This window comes from Puma concolor, chromosome B4, assembly GCF_028749965.1.
Source record: "Puma concolor isolate L17-30 chromosome B4, mPumCon1.1.hap2, whole genome shotgun sequence".
Classification (NCBI taxonomy): domain Eukaryota; kingdom Metazoa; phylum Chordata; class Mammalia; order Carnivora; family Felidae; genus Puma; species Puma concolor.
Genome location: NC_141673.1, coordinates 18,430,897 through 18,444,150, shown reverse-complemented (window position 1 = coordinate 18,444,150; position 13,254 = coordinate 18,430,897). Strand labels below are relative to the sequence as shown.

The window sequence follows — 13,254 nt, the reverse complement described above, 5'->3', positions numbered from 1 at the left end:
CAACAGAAATTTATTCTCCCACAATTCTGGCGGCCAGTGGCCTGAAATCAAGGGATTAGCAGGGCCGTGCTCCCTCTGAAGGCTCTGGAAGGGAGATCCTTCCTTGCCTCTTCTGGCTACTGCTGCCTCCCAGTGATCCTTGGCATTGGCTTTCTTCCCTGTGTAGGTCACTGTGTGTCCCCTTCACTTCTTTTAAGGACACCAGTCATTAGATTCAGAGCAGACCCTAATCTAGTATGACCCCATCTTAACTAACTACATTTGCAAAGACTCAATCAGGAGAACATGAATTTGGTGGGGAACACTATTCAACCCACTTCCCTTGAAGAAGCAGGATCAATCCCTGTCTCTGTCACCTGGGACTACCTTGCTCCAGGCCCATAGCTTTACTCTAAGAAACTTAAAATAGAATTTCTTCTCAGGGAGATGCTCTGGCCTCACCAATCAACCATCTTTCTGTTTTTCTTTTCAAATACCAAACTTTCTGTTTGCCTAAGAGCTTGGGTACCCTCTAATGGCCTTTCCTGTTTCCATAGCAACTTACTTGGTTCAGCTGCTTCTCTTCAAAGCACCCCAAATTTCAACACTGCTGCACATGTAATCTTTCAGTTCCCATGGAAACCATACCCCCAAAGTTGCAGCAATAATAGGTCTGGGACACTCAATAATACTCTTCAGGACACTTCAATAATGCTTCAATGATTGTTCTCAAAATATCCTTGGAATATGGGCATTGAACAAGGAATAATGGCCTCATTTTATAGGTTTTATTTATTCCCTCTTCTTATCGTTAAGGCTGGACATAGCTAGTTGGACACCTGGCACAGGATTGTGGCTGGCTCTTCTGATATGTTTTAGGATATTGTGATGGGACTAGTCCTCTGTGCCCTTCATATACCCTAAGGAGGATTTGATTCAACTCTGAGCACCGCCTTTTAAGAGAGGCAGAGAGTCACTCTCATGGCCAGTTTCTGGCAGTGATTTATGCTTGGTTCATTCTCTGAAAAAAGTTTTGGCAGGTGCATCACCTGGCTTGGGCCGGGGTGAAGATCAGAATAGGCCAGCTGAGAATAGTCTCATCTTCTATTGCAAAGGTGAAAGATTTAGGAAAATAGGGCCTCTGCCAGAAAGACTCAACAGGAGTCTAATTATTGACTTCAGAGCTTCCCCACCCCAAGCAGCTGCAACTCAATATGTGACTTTGAGAGGCAACCCAAAGGATTTTGGTTTAATAGGGGAAAGAGCTTGCCAACACCTGCCTTAGGATAGTCTTCTATTTTCTCTGGGTTTAAGGCCAAATCTATATGCTCTACATGATTTAGGATGGTTTCGATGTGGTCTATTAAAAGTACAAATGCATTCTCTGTGAAATATTTAGGGCTAGCACAGACTAGGAGAGGCAGGCAGTGTCTAGAAGTCTCGATTTTCACCAGCTTGAACCCATAGCTGCCTTTAGGTATGTACGTTTAGAGGTTTAATTAGTAATTCTCTGTTCTAGTTAGAGCCCCCGCAGGAAACAGAACTTATCCCAACAGTTCAAATGAAGAGACTTTAATGAAGACGCTACTACAGAGAGGTGGGCAGGGCTAAGGAGACAAACCAGTGATGCTGGCGCATCCAAGGAGAAGTAATGGCAGGAAACCATTACCACCCAAGACCAAAGAAGTGAGGAGGGAAGGGACTGGAGGTACCTGAACCCAATGAGGGCTGGAAGGATGGAAGAAGTGACATCTATCAGGAGCTATAGGAATGATATCCAAGCAGAGATGTAGGGAAGAAGTACCTTGATCTTGCCCTCCTCCTACCCACCAGTCTCCTGCTGGCACCTCACATTGGCCAAGACCAATCAGAAGCTGGCAGGAGAGGCTGAGAGACCGTTCTTTGACGTCTACCTGCTGGAGCACAGAGCCCAATAGAGAATGTCAGAGAATTGATCTGGAAAGATTTAGAGGCACACACCCCTCTCCTTCCTCCTGAATTCAGAACCAATAAAGCAAGAAGCCCAAGGGAGTGAAAGGCAGAGATTCAACATTCAGCTCCACTGGTGGGAAGCTAATTGGAGAACAAGGCCATAAGTGTGCAGCCAGCACTAATGTGTCACCCCTAGCAGGTGGACAACTGTAGTGCCTCCCTGGGGATGGGCGCCTTACATGGCACAGAGTCAATCAGAAGCCTGAGGCCGGTGGACCTACACTCTGACCCTGAAAGCGGGGGTGGAGTGGGCCGCTCTGAACAGGCTGAGCTCCAGGTCCCAATCCCTCTGGCACTGACTTCACTCCTCGCTGGGGAGGAATCAGTGGGGAGTGGAGACAGAGGCCTCGAGTGTTGAACTAGTGGAACCCCGTCCTTAGGAGGGACACATGAGACTGGATCGGGTGGTCCCTGCTCCCTCTTCCAGGGGCACCTGTACTGATCCATTGTCTTCCCTTCCAGGGCACCTGTGTGAGCTGTTCCCTGGTGTATTGGAGCAAATGTCCTGCTAATTCTGAGCGCACAGTGAGTGTGGCAGCTTCATGAAACCACACAACACCCAAGCAACCCCCACTGGTGGTGTTTCTCATCCTTTCTACCTTTCTTCTTAAAAGATATTAATTCAGGGGCACCTGGGTGGCTCAGTCAGTGAAGCATCTGACTCTTGGTCTCTGCTCAGGTCGTGATCTCACAGTTTGTGAGTTCGAGCCCCACGTCAGGCTCTGCACTAGCCGTGTGGGGCCTGCTTGAGATTGTCTCTCTTTCCCTCTCTCTCTCTGCCTCTCCCCTGCTCACTCTTTTTCTCTCTCAAATAAATAAACTGAAAAAGAAAACAGATATCTATTCCAACTGGGGTAACTTCACACTAGCTCTTAGCCTACTATATGGGGGAGGGTAGACAGAGCTGTGTTTGAATCCTTGCTCATTAACCCTAGGTGCATTGCTTAACCTTTACACTAACTTCCTTTGTCTGTAAGTAATAATGATAATAATGATAATAATAATAATATCAGTAATAGGATTAGCATAGATAAAAACCCAAGTACAATACGTAAATCAAGTGGCTACTCAGTAAAGTTTCATTCCTTCTCTACTTAGCCCTCCTAAGTTTGTGCAGGGGGGGCAAACCTTTACCTTCACCATCTTAAGGTCTCCAGCTGGGCCTGAGAATTAAATTAACATTAGACGGATTAACAAGAGAAAAGTTCACAGCTTTAACATGCTCCTTGGGAGCCCCCTGAGGAAAATGAAGACGCGAAGAAATGGCAAAACCCAAACTTTTATATAGTAGGTTGACTAAAGAGAGGCAATCGTGGAAAAGTCGCAAAAACGTACAGGAAGGCTCGAGGAAGTTCACAGCTATTTTAACAAGGTCCATTGGTGCAGGTTTTTCTTGACCTCAGCTTCCTGTCTCTGGTGACAAGATGTCTCTTGGGTCCTGATGCAGGGAGGGCATCTTTCACAGGACAGTTTGATCTCCTGTTTTCAGAAAGAAATGGGGAGGTCAGAAGCCTGAGTGTCCCTTTTCTATCTGCTGTTTTTCAAGTGCCTTGAGTCAAAATAATCCCTATGTCGAAATGGCCTTATTTGGCACATTCTGCCACACCATACTCCTGTTTGCCCTTCCTAAGCATTTTTCTAGATAGAAATACAAAGACTATCAAGAAAATGATATTAGGACCATCAAACCCTTTTCAAGTTTCACTGAATTCTGGACACATCTATTGAGAGCTGGTTCCTAGAGCATAAAGACAAATGAGTTACTATTTTGTTCTGGTTTTGTTCTTGTGTTGAGAAGCTCTAATCTAACAAGGAAACAGATAGTATATAACAATCCAGAATTCACATGTCAAGGACTCTACTGCTGGCAAAAGCAAAATGCTCCAAGGTAAAATTGATGAGAGAAATTTCTACCTATAATTTTGTCCTAAAAGAGAGCATATCAACCAGAAGTTTCATTCAACACTAGCATAGATCACTAGGGAAGGACATGAGATCTTTAACACAATCCTACTGAGAAGCACTTAATAAGGCAAAACGTTAAAATTAAATAGGCACAGCTGTTCACGTATTTATTTTGCTCAGTACAGCCATCACCGCTGAGTCCTGCAGGATGCTGTCAACCAGGGAGTATGGAGAGGGAGGAGAAAAGAGGAAATCATGTTGACTAGCATCAGTAATTGTTGTGTGCCAGACATTGTTCTAAATGCTTTCTATAGCAAACCTATGAGGTAGGTATATTATCATTATATCCATCGTGTAATCTGGGAATGAGGTAAGGAAACACAGAATATCTTGCACAAGGTCACACAGCTAATATGTGGCAAAACCGTGACTCTACATTGCCTCAGCCCAAGTAAGGAAAAGAAGGAGAGGAAGAAGGGGTAATTAGACCATGGGTTAGAACCAGAAAAGCCTCAAAACTGCCCTTTGCAGGCTCCTATGATCTAGACTTGCTTAATTATCCTGAGATCCGACAAGAGGACTGAATATTCCTTCCTCGGTGTCCTCAAAATTCCTTTATATATCTCAGATTTTAGGATTTTATAGTCCGTGAAATTCTCAGTGCTACCTTCTTAAGCTTCAGCATCAACGCTTCTCTAACATAAACTTTGAGCCAGGGACAAAATGCTTATGATAAAACCTGGGATCAGCATTATCGTCCCATTTCACAGATGAGGCAGCTGAGGCCCACAGAGACTACGTGACTTGCCTCTGCTATCCTAAAGCTAGTACATGGTAAGACCCATTCTCGGGACATTTTAGAAAAAAAAGATTTACCTGTCTGGGCCTCAGTTCCCTCATCTACAAAGAGGGATGAAAAATATCCACATGGAGTTAAAGATAGATGACCTCATATATGCAATGTGTCTGCCCTTAGTAAGTTCTCACTGAAACGGGAGCTCTAGATAATTATGATTAGGCACCAGGGGTTACAGAGTGAAAAGTTGCATTTAAACCTGCCCCCCTACCCATACACACCACTCCTGATTGTAGATCTTTCTACAAATTAGAGAGAGACTCTGTACTGCCTCCAAAATTTCTATATAGCAGGAGCTTAGGGATGGCTATTGATTGGAAGGGGAGGCTAAGCCACATCCTGGATGAACAGGAAAGTGTTCCCTGATTGATTGGCAATGTCTGCTATGGCATGAGAGGAGATGTAAAGATAAATGTGCCCTTATTTGTGCAAATCCCGCCTGTAGTCTACCAAGAAGGTAACCGAGGCCTAAAGAAGGTGACTGAGCTCTGGCTGGGAGCCACGTGGGCTGGTGTGCTCTGGGGCGCTTCCCTGACATCGACAGTAAATGGAAGTAGGATGTCCAGTATATGCAGAAGCTGACCAACCCCCAGAGGACCTCAAAACACAGACTCAGTGCATTTTTCCCATTGGCTTTCTTCCAGACACTCTTCACACACAGATGTGTCTACACTGGCAGAATAAGGAGCCTGAAGAGCGGCTGTGCCAGATACTGTAACGCCACTGTGAAGGTGAGGCCAGCAGCAAAGGGCAGCTCCAGGGCGACGCTCTTGGGCCTCAGGGTCTGCGGGCTCACAGGTTGCTGGTGGGGCCTTGGCAATGTCTTCCTACAGGGGAATGGAAGGGCGAACTCTACATGGCATCTGGGTCACCCCCCTCCCTGCATCCCTCTCTCCTGTGGCTCCCTATTGCTCTTAACACAGAGCCTACACTCCTGATGCTCCCGCACGGCCCAGCCTCTGCCAGGGCTCCGACCTGTCTCTTACCCTCACTCCCACATCAGAACGTGCACGCTTTCCCCTCCCTCCCTCGGAGAGCTCTTCCAGGATTGTCTTGGAACTGGTTCATCTTTCAAGTGTTTAACTCACCCCCTGTCACCACCCAATGCACAGTGGCCCCCCAGTCTCCCCTGACCTTTGTCCCCACCTGCCACCATTTCACTACAGTATTTTGTCTTCCCAGCAATTACAGATCTTGGAAACTTTCTTCCTTTCTTTCTCTTTCTTTCTTTCTTTCTTTCTTTCTTTCTTCCTTCCTTCCTTCCTTCCTTCCTTCCTTCCTTCCTTCCTTTCTGTCTTCCTTCCTTCCTTCCTTCCTTCCTTCCTTCCTTCCTTCCTTCCTTCCTTTCTGTCTTCCTTTCTTCCTTCTTCTTCCTTCCTTCCTTCCTTCCTTCCTTCCTTCCTTCCTTCCTTTCTGTCTTCCTTTCTTCCTTTCTTCCTTCCTTCCTTCCTTCCTTCCTTCCTTCCTTCCTTCCTGTCTTCCTTTCTTCCTTTCTTTCTTTCTTCCTTCCTTCCTTCCATCCTTCCTTCCTTCCTTCCTTCCTTTCTTCCTTTCTTTCTTTCTTTCTTCCTTCCTTCCTTCCTTCCTTTCTTCCTTCCTTCCTTCCTTCCTTCCTTTCTTCCTTCCTTCCTTCCTTTCTTCCTTTCTTTCTTTCTTTCTTCCTTCCTTCCTTCCATCCTTCCTTCCTTCCTTCCTTCCTTTCTTCCTTTCTTTCTTTCTTTCTTCCTTCCTTTCTTCCTTCCTTTCTTCCTTCCTTCCTTTCTTTCTTTCTTTCTTCTTTCCTTTCTTCCTTCCTTCCTTCCTTCCTTTCTTTCTTTCCTTCTTCCTTCCTTCCTTCCTTCCTTTCTTTCTTTCTTCCTTCCTTTCTTCCTTCCTTCCTTCCTTTCTTCCTTCCTTCCTTCCTTCCTTCCTTCCTTCCTTCCTTCCTTCCTTTCTTCCTTCCTTCCTTTCTTTCTTTCTTCCTTCCTTTCTGTCTTCCTTTCTTCCTTTCTTTCTTTCTTCCTTCCTTCCTTCCATCCTTCCTTCCTTCCTTCCTTCCTTCCTTCCTTCCTTCCTTTCTGTCTTCCTTTCTTCCTTCCTTCCTTCCTTCCTTCCTTCCTTCCTTCCTTCCTTTCTGTCTTCCTTTCTTCCTTTCTTTCTTTCTTCCTTCCTTCCTTCCATCCTTCCTTCCTTTCTTCCTTCCTTCCTTCCTTCCTTCCTTCCTTCCTTTCTTTCTTTCTTTCTTCCTTCCTTCCTTCCTTCCTTTCTTCCTTTCTTTCTTTCTTTCTTCCTTCCTTCCTTCCTTTCTTCCTTCCTTTCTTCCTTCCTTCCTTTCTTTCTTTCTTTCTTCCTTCCTTTCTTCCTTCCTTCCTTCCTTTCTTTCTTTCCTTCTTCCTTCCTTCCTTCCTTCCTTCCTTTCTTCCTTCCTTTCTTCCTTCCTTCCTTCCTTCCTTCCTTCCTTCCTTTCTTCCTTCCTTCCTTTCTTTCTTTCTTCCTTCCTTTCTTCCTTCCTTTTTTTCTTCCTTCCTTCCTTCCTTCCTTCCTTCCTTCCTTCCTTCCTTTCTCTCTCTTTCTTTCTTTCTTTCTTTCTTTCTTTCTTTCTTTCTTTCTTTCTTCCTTTTTTTTAATTTGTGGTCTCTTCCTGGACTTGATAGACCATGGGCTGCATGAGCACAAGCCTTCATATCTCGTTCTCACGGTGCCAGAGCCGGGTTGGCACGCAGTCGGCCTTAGTACATGTGTGGCGAGCAGATGGCTATGCACCAGCCTTGCTGTCATCTGCAAGAGAGAAAGTCGGGCTCACACAGGGTTGATTATAATAATGGAAATTAAAATATACTTCCTTTGAGGAACTGGCACTCTGCTTGCGGTTTCAAAAAGCAACATGCGTTTTGTTTCTCAGATACCAAAGTGCTGCAAAGGCTTCTACGGGCCGGACTGCAACCAGTGTCCAGGAGGCTTCTCGAATCCGTGCTCTGGGAACGGCCAGGTGATGAAAACTTTGTCATGAATGCTGAGGTTGACCTGTCCTAAGTCAAGTGGAAAAATAAGTTTTAAAATCACTAAACCAAGAAGTGTTAGTGTCAACCACTAGTCCCAGGAAGTACAAGAAATAGATCAGTTGCTAAAAGAACAGAAGGTTCTGCAGCAGAAGGAATCTGGGGACAGAGGGCAACAGGGGTGGGGAGTGGGGAGTCTGGTGGTGTTCCAGTGTCTGTTTTCCTGCTGCTGACCACTTGACCTTGGCTAGCTCAACGAGGCTCCCTCTGACCCCACTTTCCTCTTATGGGAGGTAGCAGGGTACCCTGCATTGACCTCCAAGATTCCTTCCAAAACTAAGATTCTGTGATAATTTAAACAAACAAAAAAAAGCACTGCCCAGTGATTGCTTTTTTTTTTTAAGTTTATTTATTTATTTTGAGAAACAGACAGACACAGAGTGCTAGCGGGGGAGGGGCAGAGAGAGGAGAGAGAATCTTAAGCAGTCTCTGCATCATCAGTGCAGAGCCCGATGTGGGGCTCAGACTCACGAACCATGAGATCATGATCTGAGAGGCAAGATCAAGAGTCAGACGCTTAATTGACTGCGCCACCCAGGTGCCCCTGGGTGATTGCCTTTTTCAACCCACCTCCACAACCTAGTAAAATGTAAAGGCCCAAATTTAACTCACCTAGTTTGGAGGCTAAACAAACAAAGGTAAAACAAGCTACGGTTCACATGGGAAATTACAGATCTACGCATTTAAGAAACCCAGATCTGAGATATGCCCCTTTTGAGGGGAAGGAAAAACCGCACTCATGAGCAGGTTGAGGTGAGGTGAGGAGAACAGGGCAGAGCGGGTACTGATCAGCTACTGCACCTGACGGCGGGAGGCACGGGGGCCCGACCGGGATGCTCGGCGAGCGCTGCAAAGCCAACCTGGAAAAGGCTGAAAAGGCAAAAAGTTTTACGCTGCAGGGGGAGACACTGCTGTCTGAAGTCATAAAGCAGAGCAATGAAGACAACGGCCAGCTTTCTTGCTAAAGGTCGGTGGCTTGTCACACCATCCCTCAAGCATTGTTTGCAGGTTCCCAGTGTGCCACCGTGACCCCCTTCTTCCCTGAATGGCTTCCCTTAACGTTCGAGATCCCAACTCAGGAGCCCAAGCCTGTCACTGTTTTAGCATCCTACCTGATACCAATACAACTCTGCTTTCTACAAGGAGTCCCAAAGAGATGGAATCTGCACTCAAAAGAGTCAGGCCATGGCACGATGGCATCTGGGACTCCTTCACGGGTAAGCGTTGTCCTAACGCCCTTGGGGCCTCCTTTGCTCGCAGTGCGCAGATGGCCTCGACGGCAACGGGACGTGCATTTGCCAGGATGGCTTCCAAGGCTCCCAGTGCCAGTTCTGCTCAGACCCCAATAAATATGGACCCCGGTGTGACAAAAGTAAGTGACACTTTCCAGCCTTCCTCCTGCTCCTCGGCTGGGATCCCTGCTGCACTGCAGCAAAGCAATAGTGCAAACACGCCCCCTTGGCTAGGCATTAAACAAAAATGCAGTTGCATAATCTTGAAAACATGCATCATGCTTTTTAAAATTGCATCATGTATATATTTAAGAGGAGAGATACATAGATCTACCAAAATAAATATCGATGTATGTTTCTTCACTAAGATTAGAACTTGAAAGAACAAAATGATTAGATCAGAGTTGCTGTGGAATCAAGCCGACCAAAGTTAAATCCCCACGCTGCAACTGACAGGTTGTGTGACCTTAGAAAAAGTCTCTCATCGAGCCTCAATTTCCCCATTTATAAAATGAAGTTTGGTACCCACATCATGGGTTTTTGATGAAATCAGATCATAATTTAAGGCTTTAGTACAGAGCTTGCACCAGCAAGAAATCCGTAGATGGAGCTGTTACTACTCTCAATACTAACTCATCCATTTGTTACAAAGAACACAGCCCTTCCCCTCTCTTACCTTGTCTGATCTTCATAGCCACCTTTGAAGATGGCCAGGACATTAGAGCACAGCAGGGGCACGGCTGCCGATCTTAATCCACTGTTCTTTGTGCCAAATAAGGTTTCTGAGGGAAAAAAATAAAGTTTTATTACAAAGCCTACTAACACTGGCATTTTTATGAGGCCAGTGGGGCAGGATGCCGAGGTCAGGGAAGGCTTGGTGGGGGCTGCCTATACCAACGCCTCTCGTCCCGCTCTGTGGCTGCCTGCCATCCCTGGTGGGAGAGCCTCCCCTTCCTTCTGGCCCCCTGTCCCTTGCCAATTAAGCCCTGGCTGGTTTAAAAGTTTATGAAAAGTCTTTTGTTTTAAATCCAGCCATGCTTTTCCAGCCCTCTCACTCTGGCTCTCTTCCCTGTCCTGGATATTGGCTCCAAGCACCCACAGGAATCCCTCTCCCATCGCCCTCCTGGGGCAGAACCACAGATGCTTTCCTTTCTGATCATATCCAAATCCCCAAATCCTTGCCACTGAAGTTTGAGAAACTTCCCCTCCTTCCTCTCTCTCCCACATGCATTGGAGCCTGAGTCTGAAGCCCACATTGCAATTTTTAAACACCTGTAATCAAAAGCAAAGTAAACAGCTCAAGTGGAAACTGGTAACAGGCATGTGGAACACCAGCTACTACACTGACCTACTGTGTCGGCACTTGGGCACGAACAGAAATGAAATTTGAAGACCTAAGTTCGAGTCCCTGTTTGAAAACTTAGCAGCAAGTTAAGCAATTTGCTTCGCCTCCCTGGGCCTCCGTTTCCTCACCTGGAAATGAGGATGATGAAAGCACTCACCTTCAGAGGCTGGTGACTGTTCATGAGATGGTGCAGTTCAAGTCTGGCCCAGTGCCTAGGACGAGGTCAGTGCACAGATACTATCAGTTATCCTGGTTTGCTGTGCTAGAGAGTGAGGAGCACGTGTCAGCTGCACATCAGAGGCCATGCTGGCATGAGAAACCCCTTCTACGGATTCCAGAAAGGTCAGAAATTTCCAAACTAAGCTCTCTAACCACGAAGTAAATGAAGACCGAGTTCCTTGGCCTCTTTCACACACACACACACACACACACACACACACACACACACACACACGCAAAGCATTTCTGAGACTATGTTATTCCCCTCCTTGATGGGACAGCCAAGCTCCCTGTCTCAGGCACACTGAGAGACACTTGACAAGCTAAGAAATAGCCCCAGAGCCTTCCCCAGCCAGGCTCAGCCCCACGTTCTTCTCTTCTCTGTAGGCATGAGGGGCGGTGAGGGGAGGTGGTCTCTCTCCTCCATACCTCATGTGTCCCATTGCTACACTCGTTCCCCCAACCCCTCAATGTCCCTCTTCCTTCCCTTCCAGAATGTCTGTGCATTTACGGAACGTGCAATAACAGGATCGACAGTGACGGGGCCTGCCTGGCTGGCACATGCAGAGAAGGCTCCACAGGGACGTTCTGCCACAAGCAGACCTCCACCTGCGGGCCCTACGTACAGTCCTGTCATATCCACGCCACCTGTGAATACAGCAATGGGACGGCAAGGTAGGTACCACCCTTAACAGCCCACAGCCACTGTGCTCCCTGTAGATAGACCCCACCCATAACTACACTCTTTGCAAACAAAGCCCTGCTTTCTCTGGCTGCCAGTGTGGCTTTTGTGGAGAAAACCTCAGACTGAGCTGGGTTCAAATTGCAGCACCCCCTGCTTTGAGACTTACCAGCTGTGTGACCGTGGGTAAGTCGCTTAACCTCTCTGAGTCTCACTTTCTTTATCAGTACAGTAAGGATGATGTTGCCTACGTAGCAGGGCACTGGAGATTATAAAAACTGAATGTAAAAGCACCCAGCACCAGGGCTAGCACATCACAGGTGTTCAGTCATGGAAACTATGATTATTATCACCACTTATGCAAAGAAATGAACATTTGTCCACCACTTTCCAACCCTTTAAAAATGCCTTTACTGGGGCACGTGGGTGGCACAGTCAGGTAAGTGTCCAACTCTCCAGCTCAGCTCAGGTCATAATCTCACAGTTGGAGCCCCACATCAGGCTCTGCGCTAATTGCACAGAAACTGCTTGGGATTCTGTCTCTCCCTCTCTCTGCCCCTCCCCAGCTTGTGTGCACGCTCTCTCTCTCTCTCTCTCTCAAAATACATAAATAAACTTTAAAAATAAAAAAAAATAAATAAGAATGCTTTTACTTCCTAAAGCCATTAATAATGACTCCCCTGTTAAAGGCATCTTATAGGAAATTGGCTCTTGGTCATTAGATCATGCAGTGGGCTTAGAGATGTGGGAGGGGCAATGTCAGAGGAGATTTCCCTCTCCAGGAAAATCTGCTTCAAAGTCAGTGACCACCCAAGAAATATCCTGGGAGATGTAGAGAATGTCTAGTATTCTTGGTCTTATTTTTAAAGCATTTTTCTTAATTTGCAATTGCGTAGTTACTTACTTACCTGCTTATGATCTGTCTCCCCCACTAGACCGTGGGCAGCGTGGGCCCAGAGACTGTGTCTTCTCCTCCACAGTGGTCCGATAGAAATGTATCTGCCTTGAGTTAGGATCTACATCCATGCATAAGCCAAAAATCACAAGTTATCAAAACTGTCCTTAAAACCTCTGAAATCACCCACAAAGGGCTATCAACATGGGTCTGCAGCAATACTATATAAACCTACGTAAATCAAACAGTGTTGGAACCCATCAGTCTGGTTTTTTCATGCGGGTACCAGACTAAGTATTTTTTTTCCTCCAGGAGGCTTGATACATGAAAAACAATTCTATTTAAATTTTTGTGAAGCACATATGATTGAATTTGCCACAGTGACATGGGATACGATGAAGCCACAGGCGACCCAGCACCTCTCAGAAGGGTCTCAATAAATTATTAGTGTAATGAAAAAATGAACGAACGGCATGTTTGATAGTTACAGTATCACGATGGGACATTTTGAAATGCGTGTCTGAAAGAAAGGGTGATGGGTCAGTGAACTATGTCCTCTCACGGAATCAGACACCTGAGAGTGTCTTGCTCCAAAAAAAGAAAATCTGAGGGACCAGAGAGGGGAGAGAGGAGAGGTCTCATCTGACCGTCATGTTCAAGTATGCTAAAAACTATTGCATAGAAGGGACGGGAGTTGTTCTCTGCAGAACCACAGATGCTAAGCTAGAGGCAGATTCCAGCCCTGTGGAAGCAGGAAAGCTGCCAGACGCGGGGCCTCACGAGAAGCAAGCGTGTACAGGTGCCCTGCTAAAGGCTCCACGTGTTGATCTCATCTCCACAGCTCTGGGAGCGAGATTTTAGACTCTCGTTCCCGAGGAGGAAACAGTCTCCCAGAGGTTAAGGGACTCGTCCAGGGTCACACGACTGCTATGAGATGGGGCCTGGCTTCCCAGGTCTGACTGCAGACCCCCCGAAGTGCCCGTGACCACCTGACTACACTGGCTCCCTCCACGAGGGCAAACTGTCAAGCGCCTGGCCAGGACCCGGTTCAGCCCTGGCTGGCCGGCTTTCTCCTGGGCAGTGACTGCTTCCACGTCTGGGGCTGAATTTG

At 46.6% G+C, this 13,254-nt stretch overlaps 1 protein-coding gene across 2 annotated transcripts in view; it reads left to right on the top strand.

The window, feature by feature from the left end:
• The window catches only part of STAB2 (stabilin 2), a 168,317-nt gene that overhangs the window by 69,318 nt on the left and 85,745 nt on the right, over window positions 1–13,254 (top strand). For both annotated transcript variants that reach the window (XM_086712504.1, XM_025926404.2), the window contains exons 19-23: window positions 2,434–2,496; window positions 5,377–5,463; window positions 7,614–7,700; window positions 9,031–9,142; window positions 11,061–11,241. In XM_086712504.1, the coding sequence (XP_086568630.1) occupies window positions 2,434–2,496; window positions 5,377–5,463; window positions 7,614–7,700; window positions 9,031–9,142; window positions 11,061–11,241 (530 nt within the window). The remainder of the gene's footprint in view (window positions 1–2,433; window positions 2,497–5,376; window positions 5,464–7,613; window positions 7,701–9,030; window positions 9,143–11,060; window positions 11,242–13,254) is intronic.